The sequence below is a fragment of the Cygnus atratus genome, chromosome 5 (genome assembly GCF_013377495.2).
Source record: "Cygnus atratus isolate AKBS03 ecotype Queensland, Australia chromosome 5, CAtr_DNAZoo_HiC_assembly, whole genome shotgun sequence".
Taxonomy (NCBI): Eukaryota; Metazoa; Chordata; class Aves; order Anseriformes; family Anatidae; genus Cygnus; species Cygnus atratus.
Window position 1 is genome coordinate 28,681,524 of NC_066366.1, and position 17,383 is coordinate 28,698,906.

The window sequence follows — 17,383 nt, forward strand, 5'->3', positions numbered from 1 at the left end:
GCTATAGCACTGTCCTAGTTGAGAAATGAGGCCCTCACATTTTCACGGATGTGCATGGCATTAATTCCTTTCCCTTAATCCCCTGCTTATGGCATTAATTTTTCTACTGAAACAGTTGCTGGTCCCTCGAACCGTGTCAAAACACACATAATGATGTGCTTTCAACATCCAGAAGAGTAGCTCAGTCCATCCTGTCACTGAAAGGGAGGAACATACGTGCAAAAGAGAAATGGTAAAATGAGATTAGAAGGCTTACAGTATTTCCTAAAATTTTGGTGTGTGAATTGTGCTGGACATTGCAGCAATGTTTGGGTCAGATCTTAGTTTGTGCAAACTACTTTGCTAATCCCTAGTCTAGACACTCAAATTTCCAGTGCCTATTAATCTTTTTCTGCTTTCATGTAGCAATTTTTTAGGGTCTGTCATAGCACATCAGTCAAAAGGAACTGGCCTCTTCTGCTCCTGTAACTCCCGATTGTAGTTCCAGCCTCAAGCATGGGGGTACAGAGTGTCTAGCCATATGGTTTATGGCAACGAGCTATCCTGTTGGTTTGGTAAAAACCTTAACTGAACTCAGCTGTACATAATGTGCCTTTAATGTACCTAAAGCTCATATATGCTTATATTGACTTTCTCCTCTAGTGAGAGGTGTTAATGCAAAGGGAGAGGAAGGAGGGGGTTGATGTCAGTCTGCCCAGCTCAGAGGAGTTTGTGGGGGAACTGATTACTATTTCATGGAGAATCTGTGCTGTTCCTGTTAAGTATGTTTTGAATTAACAGTCATGAATGTCCTATAGTCAAACATCTGTGCTCTAGGGAAGGAATCTGATAAAGCAAGTCAGTCCTTTAAAAAGAAGCTTTATATTCACTTTGCTGGGCTTTTATGTAGCAGTGTGGACACCACTGAGAATGGTGTTTGCTCTCCTCTGTTTATCAGGCTTTGCTTTTGTGTTGTTTGTAATGAGCTGTAATGTCTATGGCTTTTCTGAGGAACTGCTACCATGGTGTTTCTTCAGGTTTTTTTTTGTACTAGTTCAGTCCTGCTGAACTCTAGAGGTCTGAGTTCCTTTACTGAATTACAGGTATTGTTTTCAGATACTTTTTACATGCATTGAGATAATTTTGAATTCCAATCTGGCTCCCCAATGTCTCTGACACCTTTTGCTGGATTTCTTTGGGGTTTGATAAACATTCTTAGTCTCAAGATCCAAGCTATTTATGAAAATACTTAATAGCCCTGGATCCAGCACCCCTAAAACCTGCCCTTGCCATAGCCTCTCTGCTCTGACAGTGAACGGTTGGTAATTGTGCTCTGACAGCAGCAGCTTTCCAGTCGGTTTCAACCCATTCTCCTGCAATTTAATCTAGGCTATTATTTCTCTAGCTTACTAATGATATCTTATAAGCCTGTATCAAAAGCCTTACCAAAGTCATGATGTGTCATATCTACTGCTTTTCCACACCCCTAAGACTGATTACTCCATCACAGGAGAAAATTATCTTGGTCTGACATGATGTGGTCCTGTCAAATCTCAGTTGGCTGCTATTTATTGCCCTCTTCTCTTCCTGGTGCACACGCATCGGCCGTTTGATTACTCGTTGCAGCATCTTTCTGGGTGCTGAAGCTAGGCTGTCTGAGTTATCATTCCCCGAATCTTCCTTCTTCCACGTTTAAAGAGAGCACGGAGAGATACCAGCCGAGTTAAAAATGAGACGTGTTCTTAACTGGTAACTAATTCCTAGTGCTTTTTATGTATGCATCAAATTTAAAAAGTAGTAATGTGAGAACCATGCTAGTTAGATGAATTACCTACAATAGTTCAAATTCAAACGTGTTGTGGCCTGTGTCTCACTCCCTGCCCAGACGCCATGTCAGCCCAGCGAGGCCGCAGCAGGACAGGGCTCCCGCTCCCCACAGCCCTGCTCGGCCATGGACCCCACAGAGCTGGGCCCATGTCCCGGGCCTTGTCTGGTCCCCAAGGAAGGTTCCAGGGGCTGAGGCTGCCCCGGGGCCCCTGTCTGCCTGCTCCTGGCTGGGGTGGTGGGATGGGGTCAGGCCCTGCCCCGCTGCCTTCGCAGTGCCCTGACAAAACGGCTCCCGCAGGCTTGCTGCTGCTTCCAGCGTTTTGCACAATGTTCGTGGCAATATAAACCAAACCCAGCTGTTGGTTTTCCAGGACTTGGGGAGGCAGAGATAAGTAGCAAAGGGCAAGTGAGTGACCGCAAAATGTTTAAAGGCGCAGGATTAGCTGGGGTTTTGCTACACAACAGTTTGTTTTCTAGGATGAGAAAGAGAAAGGAAGCTCCATTTGACATAACTGCAAATATAAATTAGAGGAGGAAAACATTTCAGCTTTTAAAGGAACCAAAGTAACTATTTTTTCCTTGTACTGAAAATACAACCTCAGGGAAAGTCTAAGAACCAAGGGAGGCAGGGGCTGGCGTCCCCACTGAGGTGCCTGCAGTGGTGGAAGAGAGGCAGGGTATCTGCCAAAGTGTGCCTGAACCTAAGCTGGGTAAATCCATGTGCAGGAGCTTGAGTATGCTGCGTTTGATAAAGTTTCTTGTACTGAAAGTAGTGTAGCTTTATATCCCATGCCAAGATGTTTTCTCCTTTCTTGTATGGTCAGAAAGGGAAATCTGAGCATCAGGCTGACCTTGGCTATAGTAGGCATAACTTTATGGGTCTTCTTCCTTTTTTCCTCCCCCTCATTTCATTCATCTTCTCTCCAAACTGAATAGTTATAACCTTTAATTTCTCTTCATCCTCCAAAAATGTATTTCTAGAAACTGGTTTGACAAAAACTGTGCTCTGGCCATGACTGCCGAGCTGTCAATGATTTTGTATTACAGCATTCATGATAATTTGTTTTCTCCCTCCTGTTCTAAGTCTAGGCATTTGCTCTCAAAAGCATTTGGACAATGCTCTCAGACATATGGTCTGATTTTTTGGGTGGTCCTTTGGGGACCCAGGAGTTGGACGCAATGATCATTGTGGATCCCTTCCAACTCAGGATACTCTGTGATTCTACTTTTTGTCCTATATTCCACCTCTGCAGACCGAGTGCTGAGGTTTCATTGAGCTGTCCATGGGGATGCTCAGATCCGTAATGCATGTGGTCACACTGAGTTTGCAGTCCATCAGTGTGTGTGAGTAGTTTGTTTCTTCTAATGTGCATTACCTTGCACTTGCGTACACTGAATTTCATTTGCCATCATCTTGCTCAACTGTTCAGGTCTCTTAGGGTTGTCCACACTGCAGAGTAGCACTTCTCAGAGACAGTGACCCTACGGGATGGTCTTCGAGTGTTGGCATTGTGTTGACTCCGTGACCTGGGAAAGGAAATTAAGAAGCCTTTAGGGAGTGGAGAGGGATAGCCCTGTTGTTTTAGCTTGTGTGTGGGACTGGGGATGGTCATACGCAGTTTCCAGCTTTATCATGGACTTCTGTGAGACTGGACAAAGCTGAGCAAGGCAAAGGGGGAAACCTGTTAAATCAACTCCATCTGTGTTCATAAGCAGTAGTGAATGATGAAAGGCTGAAAATTTTCCTCAAAATACTGTGTTTCAGCCATATTGGCTGGAGGTTGTTCTCAAGCCCATGCTGTCTGAAAAGGTTTCCAAATGCCTGCAGTCTTGCATGTTCTGTGTAACAAGTGCTACAGAGAATTTGGCTCCGTCTGCACTATCAGGAAAGCAGCTTTCAACTGAAGCTGAGTCGGTGAGGGTAGTGAGGCCTGCAATTTTCCTCAGGGAAGGCAATTATAACATTACATCTGTGAGGGTTTCCTGCTTACCTTTCCAAGCTCTTGCCTGTCTTGCTTTCTGCCATACCCGAGCTACCTGCAGATATGTGGCAAACAGCCTCCCTTAGTGTATGCATCCAAACGTGTTACGTGTGTCTAAACATGGATCAACTGCTCTCCCTGATGCTCTGATGCTTATCTCTGCTCCAGGTGACAAGGGCACCCCAAGGAGAGAAGAACAGCCGGAGGGGTTTTGATGAGAAGGCTTATTTGTCCTCAAAGCTGCTGAAGGCTGGAGAAGACCCCTACCGCCAGCATGCTTTTAATCAGCTAGAGAGCGACAAACTCAGCAGCGATCGGCCCATACGGGACACCAGGCACTACAGGTACTGTGCAGCCCTTGCTCCACACCATGGCTGCTGCTTGCTATGGGGAGTCCAGTGCCACGCTGAGTTGTTCTGCAGTGTTAACAAAGGATGCCTTTAGTTTTAATTCACCAGGGTCCGTTTGTTACTTCACTTTGTTTCATGGTTAATCCGCAAAGGTCTCAAATGCACAAAGACCTCTGACTAATTCAGCCCCAGCCCAGCTTGTTGCTTTACTAGTATATCTTCTCCGAGGTCTGAGCACCATCCTGTTATTTCAGCTTTTGGGTTTCAGCATAGCCCCTCCATTGCAGCTTAAATTGCTCAACTGGCAGCTGTTTTTTTGTATAACTCCCCCCGCACTCCTGGCTTCTCAGTGAGCCTCTGTCCTGGCTGCAAGGTGCACAGCTGTTGCAACATTGCTTTACTTCGTTTTTTCTCACCTGCTGTGTACCCTGGCTGTCTGAACTCATTTGGTGTGTTCTTTCCAGCCAGAGTGTTACATTTTGGATGAAAAGTGCTGAGGTGGGGATGAAAGTAACATGATTTTCATCTTTATACAGTGAATATTTCATGGCTTGCAAAGTGCTGGTTGTTCTGTCCTTGTTTCATTGGGGGTGAATTTATTCTGCTGATTAAACTCATCCTTAAGTTACTAATAGTGCCCAGGTAATTATTTTGTACCTTCTTCAGTACAGAAGGATAACATTGTACCTTGAAGATGATAGGTTTGATAGTGATAGGTTAGTGCAAAACAGCCTACTTCAAAGAAGAAAAAATAGAAGCAGAGTAACCATGCCTGAGATGATGGTCTGTCTGGGCTGGAACCTAGACCCAGTGTTGCAAAGCAACACCTCTTAGCTTCTGGGGAAGGGAAACCAGGCATCCAGTTTGACTGAAACTGCGAAAGGGATGTCAGGAGAAATGGAGCTTTGTGAGTTTGCCAGCACTGACAGCCATCAGGGTGCTTTGTGAATGTAAGCGGTTGGAACCTTGGTTGTGAGATGAAAGTCTTGTGGTCCCATTCCCTGACATAGTGCTAGGGATTGGCTTGCTAGTGACTCAGAGGCAGCGGTGCATGTCCTCCCTTGCTGACAGATCTCCGTGCCATGCAGAATTGCTGTTTTCCGTTAATCTGCTGTCATGTTCTGGCCTAAAAACAGCTTCCTTCAAAGAGGAATTATTTATTTTGATCTATGATCTGTGGTATCATGCAGAGCATGCTTTTTGTGAAAAGCCCTGTCTGTGCACTTCAGTCTGAAGACAGACATATATGCTATTCCATGGAAACGTATGGCCGCTTCAGGCCCCAGCTTTGCAAACATTCCCTTAAGCAACGGGGAGTCCCTAAGCAGTGTATAATCAGGGCAGATAAACCTATTACCATGTTCCTCTTTTTTGCAGGGAGGTCAATTTGGAAATGAGGGAGTTTTTGAGTACCTTGCATTTTAACAATATTGGAATGGTTGATGTGATGGCAACTTAGGATGAGGACTTTTTTCAGCTGATACAAGTGGATGTGGTTTGAGAAAGCCTTTCCTTGTGTCACAAATGGCTCTAGCCTCAGGTTAAGGAGTCAAGGGGTCAGCAGGTCACTACCACATTATTTTTTCTTCAGGCATCCAGGCAGAGGTTATCCACATCCCACAAGCTGCTTCTAACTGCATGTAGCTGTTTTCTGATCCAAAGCAAAGGGAGACCCAACTTTCAAGCACAAACTTTATCCTTGTCCTCTGTGATGCCGTAATAATGCTGAGGTCTTAGAAGGTCTCTCTCAAGTAACACATACACCTGTCTCTTTTGTTTTTCCACTTCCTGATGACTTAATACATTTTACATTCATTACTTCATGGATTTATTTTGAAACGGTAATAAGTGTGGTATGTCTCCCGTCTGATTGCATGTTTTTCACTTTAGTCTTTTCAAAGCTTCTTTGTATGTTTGAAAATTGCTGTAAGAAGTAGTTGTTGTCTTAATAAAATATTGCAATGAAAAATAGTGGTGATTTAGAATAGTTGTAAACCAGTAGGATTGAACGTGGTGATAAAAATAGTTAACAATTTTGTAATAGCCATGAAAAAATAGTAACTAAATGTAGGAGTACAAGTAGTGGCTATAAGAAATGAATTATATTCCTTCTAGCGATGTATTCAGTCTAAGCATGGTCTTAAGTAGTTAAGAACACCAGGCCACAGTTTCAGGGGTAGGTTCTTTGCCAGGCAGGAAATTAGTGCAGACTGACTGCTGCTTGATATGGGCTGGAAGTTAAGGTGGCAGCATTCTGGAGGAGCAGATCAGCCCAAATCTGCCATTTCTAATACTGCCAGAATTGGATCCAGGGTTCATATTTGTGAGTTGTTCTCCTCCAAGAACTTTTGTTGTCCACAGGGTATAAGCAGCCCTGGTGCAAGCTGATTCTGAGTTAATTCTTCGTTCTGAGTATGTGAATGAATATACATACCTAACATTACAAAGTCAGATAAGAAGATAAGAGAAATTATTTTCCCTTGCCAGCTGCAGTACTAGTGTTCAAAAGAGAAGCTGCTGAACCTCAGCAGCTCTCTGATGCAGATCACAGTACTAGGCAGTGTTTTCCCCTCCTATAAATGAGGGGGGAAATGTCCAAATAATACAAATTGATGTCTGGATCTACCATCTCCATGCATCCTTAGCATGTGCATGTGCTGTGCATGAAGAAACAAGAGGTCACATGAAACACAGGTGAATCCTTGGGCTGGAATCCATGTTACTGAACATTTGTTCCATATAAAAGCCATGTGCTCTCTTCAGCATGCAGCATTATGAGTTTAGGTACCAGGGCCTCAAAACTTTGCCTTTGAACAGGCTCAGCTCTTGTTAAGCTCTTCTGACCCTGGTACAGGGGCTGCTGAGCTCCCCTTGCTGCATCTCCACTGTGCTGTTTCTGGTTTTAGCATATTATTCTCTTATCTTCTAGAAATTCTAGATGCATTGCCCCAGCAGCTGCTGGTAGATGATGTTTGGCTCACACTTCTTCTCTTTCGTGTTGCAGGTGCACCTCTGTACGCTATGATCCAGACCTGCCAGCTACCAGCCTCATCATCACCTTCCACAACGAGGCCCGCTCCACCCTGCTCCGTACGGTGAAGAGGTGAGTTCAGTACAGGGTGCTGTGGCCAAACCACGGTGCCTGGAAGGCCACCACTGGTGGGTGTAGACATTTGCAGTGGTTAGGCAAGCAAGGTTTGCTTGCTATTTTGTACTAGTGGCTCTTGATATCTGAGTATCAGCAGTGGCCAAATCTGACCAGTTAAGTAGGTGGCATAGGGCCTGGCAGCATCCCCAAGCAGATGGGACCATGCAGTTATCTGCACCACAGAGCAATGCTACAGCTGCTCCTTCCCCTCCCCATCACCCCTGCAGAACCTGGGGAAGCTCTTTTCCTCTTTATTTTTACATAAAATATGCCCTTTGCCCTCTGACTTATCAAGCATTTGCACAAATGGTCCCTGAAGCCTGCAAGCAGGTCCAGGAACAGCTTGTGAAGGCTGAAAGGAGAGTGAATTGTCCAGGTGGAAGGTTGAACTCATAGTATCACTAGCAGGAATGCATTATTCATCATCATAACTTCTCTTGTCAGGTCTTGTGGGCTTAGAGGAATGTGCTTTGTGAATAAATAACAGGCTTGTTCAGGCTTCTTCGTGGCTGGAAGGCTGGGTTTCTGTCTGCCAGGTTTGGTGCTGCTGTGTTTCCAGAAGCCTGCATATATTGCATTAACACATTCTGCCTTTTTACCTCTTACCATTTCCTTTTCTCTTGAACCATAAAATTAGTTCTGCGGAGCCACTGTTCAGAAAATGAGCAGATTTGTTTGGAACTACGGTGCTGCTAGGGCAACAGCAGGAGACTTCTGCTGATTACATCATAGGTCAGACAATAAATGGCTAGGTGCTCAGAAGCTGTAGTAGTGTGATCCTTAAGAAAGATCTCAAGGCAATCAATCAAATAGCCAGATGCTATGATAATTAAAATGTAGAGAAGATGACATTCAGAACAGCAGTAACCCATAAAGAGAGAAACTGATATCCAGGTCCTATGGGGGTGATATGTACTAATGAGCAGATGAGCAATGCCAATGCATTAGCGGGCCAGGCTTGCTCCAAGCAGGATCAGCTTGAGTAGGTTGCTCACGTCTGTGTCCAGTCAGTTTTGAATATCTCCAAGGGCAGAGGCACTGCAACATCTCTGAACCTTCTCTTTTCAAGGCTAAACAATCCCAGCTCTTCCAGCCTCACTTCATACATATGATGCTCCAGTCCTTAAATCACCTTACTGGTCCTTCACTAGACCTGCTTCAGCACATCCTTGTTTTTCTTGTACTGTGAAGCCCAGAACTGGACATAGCACTTAAGAAGTGGTCTCACCAGTCTCTCAGATGTGGTCTTCTGCAACCCAGAGCCCCCAGCAAAGGCCTTGAAAAATGGATGCCATAGAGACCAGGCCCATGTATGAATAGGCCATGCTGCTCTAAATCCCACTGGTCTCATGCAGAGAGCCCTTGTGATGAATTTTGGTTAGTTTTCAGTGTAGAGGAAGAAAACTGTTTAAAAATATCCAGCAAGTGACTAAGAAGGTGTGTAGGGAAGAAAATGGGAAACAGGCTATCCACTAGGACCTGTGAATGTTCCATAACAAATGGCTGGCATCCTTGGTCCTGCCAGTGCTGCGAGTCCATCAAGAGCTGCATGCCTGCTTGATCTCTTCCTTGTCAGGACGTAGCTGTCACTTGCAAACCAGTTACTTGCCTGGCATCCTGTTCTTCTTGGAAATAACTGTCACTCAAAAGCCATTTTGAATAATTGGTGTCTCTGCCTGATTAGTTGTTAAGTGATACCATCACGTCTGTTGCAGTGATGATTTTTGTAGAAGGGAAGATCAACTGCCCTTTCTTTCTATTTATTTCTGATTTCAGCCAGTATTGCAGGTACTGTTTGTCTGTGTAAGTGCAAAGGTGAATGGTCAGGCTTTAAGTCAAAGGGCTTGAACAACTGTTTTGGTGGTTCAGTGCCTATGCAGGCAGCCTGTATAAATTATGCATAAAGGATGCTGTTGCAATGCTAGAGTGTTTCGTATTGTAACTCGTTATGATGACAATTTAAATAATGGCAAAAGAGGAGACAATTTTAGAGCACAAGAAAAAAGAGATGGTTCTCTGCTAACATCTGGAATAAACAAGAGTATCTGTGAACTGATGAGGGATGGACAGATCAGCAGAGATAAAAACTATTGCCAGTTGCTGATTTGGTGTCGTAGGACAGAGTAAGGACACTGAAAGAACAACAAAGCTGTGAGGAAAGACGAAGGTGGTAAGGTATCTTTGAGATGAGGCAAAAGTCTGTGTTTCTACGGTAAAAGGCAACTGTCATTTGGATTTTGGAATCCTAATAATACACTTTGTTCCCAAGAGTAATTGATTGTCATGCCAGTCTCAGCACCTCACTGAAGGGAAATAGTAGGATTACTGTGTTTGTTGTTAAAAAACAGGCAAGATGAAGTGCAAAGAAGATAAAGTACCTTTCCCAAGGATCCACAGCAAATTATTGCAGAGCTGAGAGCAAAACTAGACATTGAACAGGAAGCTGTGAACTCTTCAAGAACGATTCCTCTACTGGGGGATCAGTGGACAACTGAGGAAGGGAGAACAAAGTGTTGGCTTTTTTGCCAGTTACGTTAACTTGGAAGACCTGAAACTTGTGGAGAAAATGTGAGCAGCGCTAGCAGTCGAGGTAGTGGGAGAAGAATTAGAATACCATTTTACAGCTGTTATGCTGCAGTATGCAGCCAGTCTGGATTGCTAATGCTTTGCATTGAGTTTGCATGGACAAGTATTTCAGGACAGGGCAACCTTGTCTGTAAAATATGCAGATAATGGCTGTGCTGGGAGAAGCTGCAGTCATAAATGCAAAGAGGAACATCTCCCACCTCCCACCCCGCTATGCAATGCTAAAGGATCCAGAGAAGTAAGAGCCAAGAGCAGCAAATGAGGTTTAGCTTTGAAAAATGCAAGCTCAGACATCCAGGGACATATAAGCTCAAAATACAAATACTCTTGAGATGTATGAAGCAGCATACATTTGAAATAGAGTGGGATGTGATACTGAACAGCAGAGCAGTCAGGATTTTGCAGTGTGAGACAGCAGAAAACTAAGGAAACTTTGGCTCTGTATGCAAAGCCATCATTGTTGCTACTTAGCAAGACAGTAACTTCTTTCTCTACAGCCTTAGTGGGCCATTCCTGGGAGTATGAGATTATGCTTGTTGTGTTTCTTGTATAGAACAACAAAAAAAAGCCAAAAAAAAAAAGAAAACCGAAAGTACTTAACCAACACTTCCCCCCAAATCACTCAAAATCAGAAGAGTAACTCCCACTGGAATGAGATGGGTTGCTAGAACCATGAGGACAGTGTTGACCTCTGATTTTTAATGTTGAAGTTTGCGTAACTGTCCTCTTCACTGGGGTGCCCAAGTGTGAGGGACTTTCAGCATATGGGCAATCTTATTGGAGGCCATGAAGACCTGCCTGTGCATTTACTGAAGGAGGCTCGAAGAGGGAGTGTGCTGTGTGGTTGTAAAGTCAAGGGAGGGGTTTGAAAAAGGTCATAAAAATTAGTTCAAGCATTTTAAACAAATGAGAGAGACAAAAAGTAACTCCAGGGTACTAGAGGATATCAATCTCTGTAGAGGGTGGAAACTCTTACCACCTTTCCTTGTGTGCGAAAGCCTCTGTGTCCTACAGACACAAACTCACTGCACTTCTGGTGGCATTGCAAGGTACAGTGGAAGCCAGCCCAAGGAAAGGTGTGTCTCAGCAGGTGTCATGGCTGTTTTGAAAGAAAGACAAGTAACAACCAAAAGGGGTACAAGCACAGGGTTACCTCTTCCATTGGCGTTTGTTATTCCTGCTGTAATGCACGGTACAGCAGACTTGTGTCAGCCCTGCCATTGTCATTATTTTGGCAACTCACAGAGATTGTCTTTTTCCTCTCTGGATCCCTGTAGCGTCTTGAACCGCACCCCTCCCAGCCTCATCCAGGAGATCATTTTGGTAGATGACTTCAGCTCAGATCGTAAGTATGGACCCATTTCCCTTGCACTTGTTTTTTCCCCCATGTTTCCCATATTTTTGTTTGCTCTATTTAGTCCCCCTCTCTCCCAGAGATTCCATCATGTCTGTGCAAGAGAAAAGCGAAAGGGAGGTGGTCTTTGTATTTGGTTTAAGCATGTGCATGGCAGAGGCCAGAGCTTCCTGCTTTTTTTGTCCAGTACAGGTAGCTAGGAAAGCCTGCCTCGGCCTGCTGAGGTATGGAAGCATTGCTCTTTTGATTTTGCAGCTAAATACTAAGTAACTTTTATGTTTTTCTTTTTAAGTTGAATGCTGAGGTTGGGTATTTAAGACTCCGAGAGCCTCAGTCTGATTTAGATAAGGACTGAGCTGCATCCAGCTGTTGGGGTTGGGTGTTTCTGAGCACCTCTAAACAGTCCTAAGTGTCCCACATTCAGCACCTGAAAATTCCAGCATAACCTCAGTGGCCAAAGTGTTCCAGATCAACGCCGATGGATCTCTGGCACCAGTACTGCACAGGGCTCAGCCAGAAATTCCCATTTAGGTTCCTAAGTGGAAAAAAAAAATCAAAAAGCCCCATCCTATGACAGTTCTTATTTTTCTCTCTGGCAGACAGATATCTGTGGTCATACAGCTACTCCACTGAGGCACCTCCATAGGGACACTTTAGTACCTGTGTGATGACTCTTTGCTTTAGTATCTACCTCAGTTTCTGCAAAAATACAGAGAGTCTGCCAGTGCTGGCAACTTGTTAGAGTGATGTGCTCCACTCCTGGAGAGTGAGTGACTAGATAAAGGTTCTTGTACTTTCTTGAAATGGTGACTTAGCCAAGATGAGTGATGCTTTCTGTTGTAGCAGCTGTCCAGCAAAATCTCAGTAGACTTTGAGAGCACCTGCCACTTTACTTGGATGGTGCGGCAGCTGCCAAAGTGCCCACACAAGAGCAGTATTTCAGGTTGCATGTGTCCTTGAGAGTGGAAATGCTCCTGCAGGACTGTGCCAAGAGATGCACTTTGGATGATGGCTTTTGCGTTCTCCCCAGAGTGCTGAGACTGTGGGAGGATGAAAATGGGCAAGGGGGGATGTAAGACATGAAAAGGAGTGTGGAATAAACATGGAAAGTGATGAGGACTTGGTGAAGCAAGGGAAAAAAAGTGTGTTAGAAATTGTTATTACTGTGACTTCTGCTAGGGCAGGAGTAGAGAGAGTGCAGTTCTCAGGCAGTGTAGCCCATGGCATCCTGCAAAGCCCATGCAGTCATGGAAACTTGCATGACCTGGTGCTTTGCTATGGCTGGGCTGGACATGGTAGCTGCTGCTCTCCATCATGTTCCCTGGGCAGTGGAAATGAGGGATGGCACAAGATTCTGGCAAGCTGCCAGCAAAGCCCTCAGTTAGGCACCCGTGTATTAATCTAATAGCATCTCCAAGGAAGCAGGTCAGATCCCTGTGACTTACATTAAATAAAATCAAGCAGAAACTGCCTTGAGAATAAATGTTGGGAAATGCCCAGATGAGCCGCTGAAGGCAAAGAGAATGGATGAGATCACTTTATATGACAGGCCTCTCTTTTACTTGGCACTTCTGCAATTTACAGCCCAGGCTCCCTACAGCCCCTCAGTTTTATCATCGCTCAGTGCCACATTGCTAGCATATGCCCTGTCGTTCTTGTGAAATGCTGAGTTGTAGGAGGGCGATGGCCTGGCCCATTGGAGTATCAGCAAGCAAAGCCTCAGCTGTCTGAGGTGGACAGCAGGCAAGCAGCGCTCTTTTCTGTACCCTTTAGACAAGAGAACTAAGGCCATCAGGCTGCTTAATGTGATACTAAGTGAAAACAGAAATTCCCCTCCCATGGAGATGCAGGAGAATAGTTAATTGGAGCTCTCTTTTGAAGCCAAGTAATTCATGCATGTGTGCCAAATGTTTTTTTGCATTCCTTAAGCTGAGGACTGCCAGCTCCTTACCAAGATCCCGAAGGTCAAGTGTCTACGAAACACCCGTCGAGAAGGTGAGTGTGGAAACTTTGCAGGTGCAAAGTTTTAGTGGATTTTCCCACGTGGCCCTGTTTGCCTGTCAGCTGCATGTGTGTTGTTTCTTACCATTACAGTTTTTTTGTTTTGTTCTGTTTTTTCAATATAAGGGTTTGGTGTCCTAATGTTGTAGGTCTGTGGACAGAGAACCTGTCTTATCAACTCCAAGGCTCTTGTTTCATAGTTTAAATAATGACAAGTGGTATCCAGAGGTCCTGGCTAAAACAAGGACCACATTTTAAGATCTTTATGAGTATAGGTGCAGATGGAAGATCTGTCTTTTTAAACTCAGAGTGCAAGGTAACAAGCCATTTAGGAGATGTGAGAAAGGGAAAAACAATTATATTATAAATAAATACAATTAAGGAAAAAAATGTTATCTCCTGTGTGCATAAATAGTAACACTGACTTACCCAGCTGCTCTCTAGTTTGACTCAAATGTTCTGGCTGATTTCTAAAGCTGTCAGTGCACAGCAGGCCTGGAGCAAGGGTCTGAAATGAGAGACAGGAGTCACTGTTCCATTCATGAAAGTTATCCCAGGTAGTGGGATGGTCTGTAGGAAAGTATGGAGATGTCTGAGAGCCAGACTGACACCTCTGACCACAGGGCAGAATAAAGGAGAAAAGGGAGTAGATAAGAAGGAAGAAAGGCAGCAAGAGAGTAGAGCTGGTTCCTGTTTAAGTGGTAAGAGAGGCAGCGGGGTGCTCTGAGGGGAGAGACACCGGGCAGGTGTGGCCCAGGCAGCAGCAAGGTATGTGTGGGAAGGGCTGGAGGGGAAGGGGACTGTCATCAAGGCAGGAACCGGATGAAAGTTCAGTGGCATGGACAGAAGTGGCAGATTAGGTCATTCTTTGTGTGCTGGGAGGGCTCACATAGTGGTGTGGCCCTCAACGGATGCCCTGCTGTAGCTGCTTTCTGCTCCTGACAGAGGTGTGATAGTGGAGAATCATTTGGTCTTCTCATGCTATGGCCAGACAATTAGTTTATTTTCTGAAGGAGGCTCAGCTGTTTCCCTTCTTAACCTTCTGGCTCCTGTGCCGTCCTTTCCTCATCGCAGGGCTGATTCGCTCTCGGGTGCGAGGAGCTGAAGTGGCCACCGCCGACATCCTCACCTTCTTGGACAGTCACTGTGAAGTCAACAGCGAGTGGCTGCAGCCAATGCTTCAGAGAGTGAAAGAGGTGAGCACCGTCTCCCACTCTGGACTAGCTGGGGCTGGCCTGCCTTGTGCTGATGAATCCTGTGCCCTTGTGTGCTGTGAACAGTGTCAGCAAGGATAGAGCCTTCCCAGGTAGTCCTCTTTTCAGGCAGGCTGTTACAGAGGAAGATACAGCCTGAGCTAGATGGGCAACAGATCCCTGATGGCCTTCATCCATTCTCCTGCCGATGTGACAAGGCAGAAGGTGCTGAGTGACGGGAGCTTCCCAGCACGGAGGAGCTGCCTGTGAGTGCAGGGATGTCCTTTTGTTGGCTCACTTGGGAAAGGATTGTCATGAGTCTGGAAGAGTGAAAACGAGACAGGAATGTTAGCAGCTGTCACCCTGATTGCATTGCTGACTTGTACCCATGTCTGGCTTACAGTGGAAGAAGGTGAAATTTCAGGGCCGATGACTTAAAAGATTCTGCTTTTTAGTCATGCTCAATAAATCCTCCATCTTGGAAGCCCATAAATATTTACTTTACTAATTCTGTTTAAGTCAAGCTACAGCAGCATGGGGTTCCTAAGCAGCAAGAACCTTACTCTTTTCCTCAGGGAAGGATCTAAGTTGCAAATGGTAGGGTGTGAACTCCAGCCTTATTTACTGAGCAGATTTCAAGTCAGCCTGTTGCAGACCTACTTCATACATTCCTGATGTGGGTCCAGGTTTGGATTTCAGTCTTGCCCTACCCGGTCCTAGTGCTGGCTGGTTGGAGCAGTGGCTGGAGCACCGGGCTCAGGCACTGCCTACGTACTCTCTGTGCAGCTGTCACAGCACTAAGGGGATATGCATGAACAATAGGCTCTTGCTTAGGCTGTGCCATGCTGGCCAGCCAGGCCACAGCAGGAGGAGCTATTTCAAGGCACAAAATGGAGGTTTGGTATGAAGGTTGGGGAGGTTGGCAGGTACCCGATAACCAGATGATGTTTCTGGAATTGCCAGCTCTCTGTTTCATCATAGATTTCAGCTGTCACAAGGCTGTCTTTAATGCTCTGTCTCATGATGAAAACTTGTTATAATCTCAAGTTCCATTTACTAAAAGGATTGCAAAATAAGACTGTAAACATCTATACACCTCAAGGCCAGTAAAGTATCCCCAGTTCCTTAATATTACATTTTTTTTCATTTGGCACTGCAATTCTTAATTATGGAGCCTTGATTCATAACACTTGTTAGGGAGATGTTTTTTTCGTGGGTTGATTGTTTCTGGGCTGATGGCAATGAGTTAATTCAAGGATGGCTGAGCAGGAAGCATGCTGTCAATAGATATCAAAAATGAGCACAAAACCTTAGGGACAGTGATTCACATCCTGTGACTTGGGCAGAAAATAAAGAGCTATTTCTTAGCAGCACTTCTGGGTATCGGGGTCTCACGCTTCGTTCCCCATTTCCATGGTGTACACTTGGCTAATACCCACCATCTCCTTGTTTGGATGTTGTGTACATCCATCACTTGCCCAGCTGTCAGAACTATGCTGGAGAAGCCAAACAAAAATTTGCATGTTACATGTGCAGCTTTGAGTTTTTTATGATCTCTGGCAGTTTTACCAGACCCTCAAGAAGAGCCTGACTGTTTTTTTCCCCTTTCTCTATCTCCTTCAGGATTATACCCGAGTGGTGAGTCCAATCATTGATGTTATCAGCCTGGATAATTTTGCCTACCTGGCAGCATCAGCAGATCTGCGGGGAGGTGGGTATAATGAACAGCTTGTGTAAGCTTGGCCTGAGGGATGGTGCACAAAAAATAATTGTTGCTCTCTTCAGCTTTACAAGAAAATAGTGAGGCTCTTTCCTGATGGGTTCTCTGTCCTCCTTTTCCTGCAACTTGCTAAGTCAGATCTTTTGCAGAGTTGAATTAAAGCCCAAATACTGTTTTTTTCTAGAGCTTACATCAGTGTCATTGTGTCTTGCAGTATCAGGGCTTAGTTAACTGGTTACACATATCACCATATCCTCTGGCCACTTTACCTCCTGCAAGTGAACAGCAGGATTTTTAGGCTGTGGCACTCAGACTGAGCAGCCAGGCATGAAACACTCTTCTTCTGAGCTCTGTTTTTATGTTCATAAACCAAGGAGATCACTCTTTATGGGTTCCAGGAAGGGAAGGAAGGTAGTAGGAAAGAAGATCGGTGAAAGCCACCCCTACAAACTCTTCACTCTTCTTGTGCTACTTGTGGTCCTTTTAGCATCTAGGGCTGTTTCTGCATGATGCAATCTGCTCCTTGGGAGAGAGCCACTAGAGTAAGGAAGAGAAGATTAAACTCTTTATTAGCACAAGTGTCCAGGCTTTGTTCCTATGTGGCTAACCTTAACAGTGGTATAGTGCTAGTGACTGCTGTGCTCAGCTCTCCACCACAGGCCAACTGTAAATAAATGGTAGGCTCAGAGGAGAAAATGGTTAAAATGATCTGCAAGCCTTTGTTTCCACAATGCATCATGTTCCACCCCACAAAGTGCTTTGATTAAAGCCTTATAACTCTGGTACGCAGGAAAGTGTAAAACAAACTGGCCAAAATGCAGCAGCACTAATTAGTACATCTCACACTGACAGTACTCTCCTGAAAATGTAGAGTGGAACTGAGCAGAGACCTGTACTGCTAAGGGATGAGGACGCCAAGACAGTAAATTGTCAGCTTCCTAGCTACATTAAGATAGACTCTTCCTATTTTGGGTAGACAGAAAAGGGAGGTCAGGGAAGGAAAGTAGGGTAGCTTATGATGTAAGGGTGGAGGCTGTCACTAAAGCTAGTAGAAAACCAAGAACAAAACCTATCTGGTGTGTTTCTTTTCTTCACAGGGTTTGACTGGAGCCTTCACTTTAAGTGGGAGCAGATTCCTATAGAGCAGAAGATGTCCCGAACCGACCCAACTCAGTCTATAAGGTAGCTGTCTGTGATGGACTGTGTGCAATCCTCTAAATGCCTTTATAAGCCTTCACCTTCA

At 44.9% G+C, this 17,383-nt stretch overlaps 1 protein-coding gene across 6 annotated transcripts in view; it reads left to right on the forward strand.

The window, feature by feature from the left end:
* GALNT16 (polypeptide N-acetylgalactosaminyltransferase 16) overlaps positions 1–17,383 on the forward strand; it is a 68,588-nt gene that overhangs the window by 29,505 nt on the left and 21,700 nt on the right. For all 6 annotated transcript variants that reach the window (XM_050710762.1, XM_035539121.1, XM_035539123.1 and 3 more), the window contains exons 2-8: positions 3,957–4,132; positions 7,143–7,241; positions 11,150–11,217; positions 13,156–13,221; positions 14,302–14,423; positions 16,044–16,131; positions 17,238–17,322. In XM_050710762.1, the coding sequence (XP_050566719.1) occupies positions 3,957–4,132; positions 7,143–7,241; positions 11,150–11,217; positions 13,156–13,221; positions 14,302–14,423; positions 16,044–16,131; positions 17,238–17,322 (704 nt within the window). The remainder of the gene's footprint in view (positions 1–3,956; positions 4,133–7,142; positions 7,242–11,149; positions 11,218–13,155; positions 13,222–14,301; positions 14,424–16,043; positions 16,132–17,237; positions 17,323–17,383) is intronic.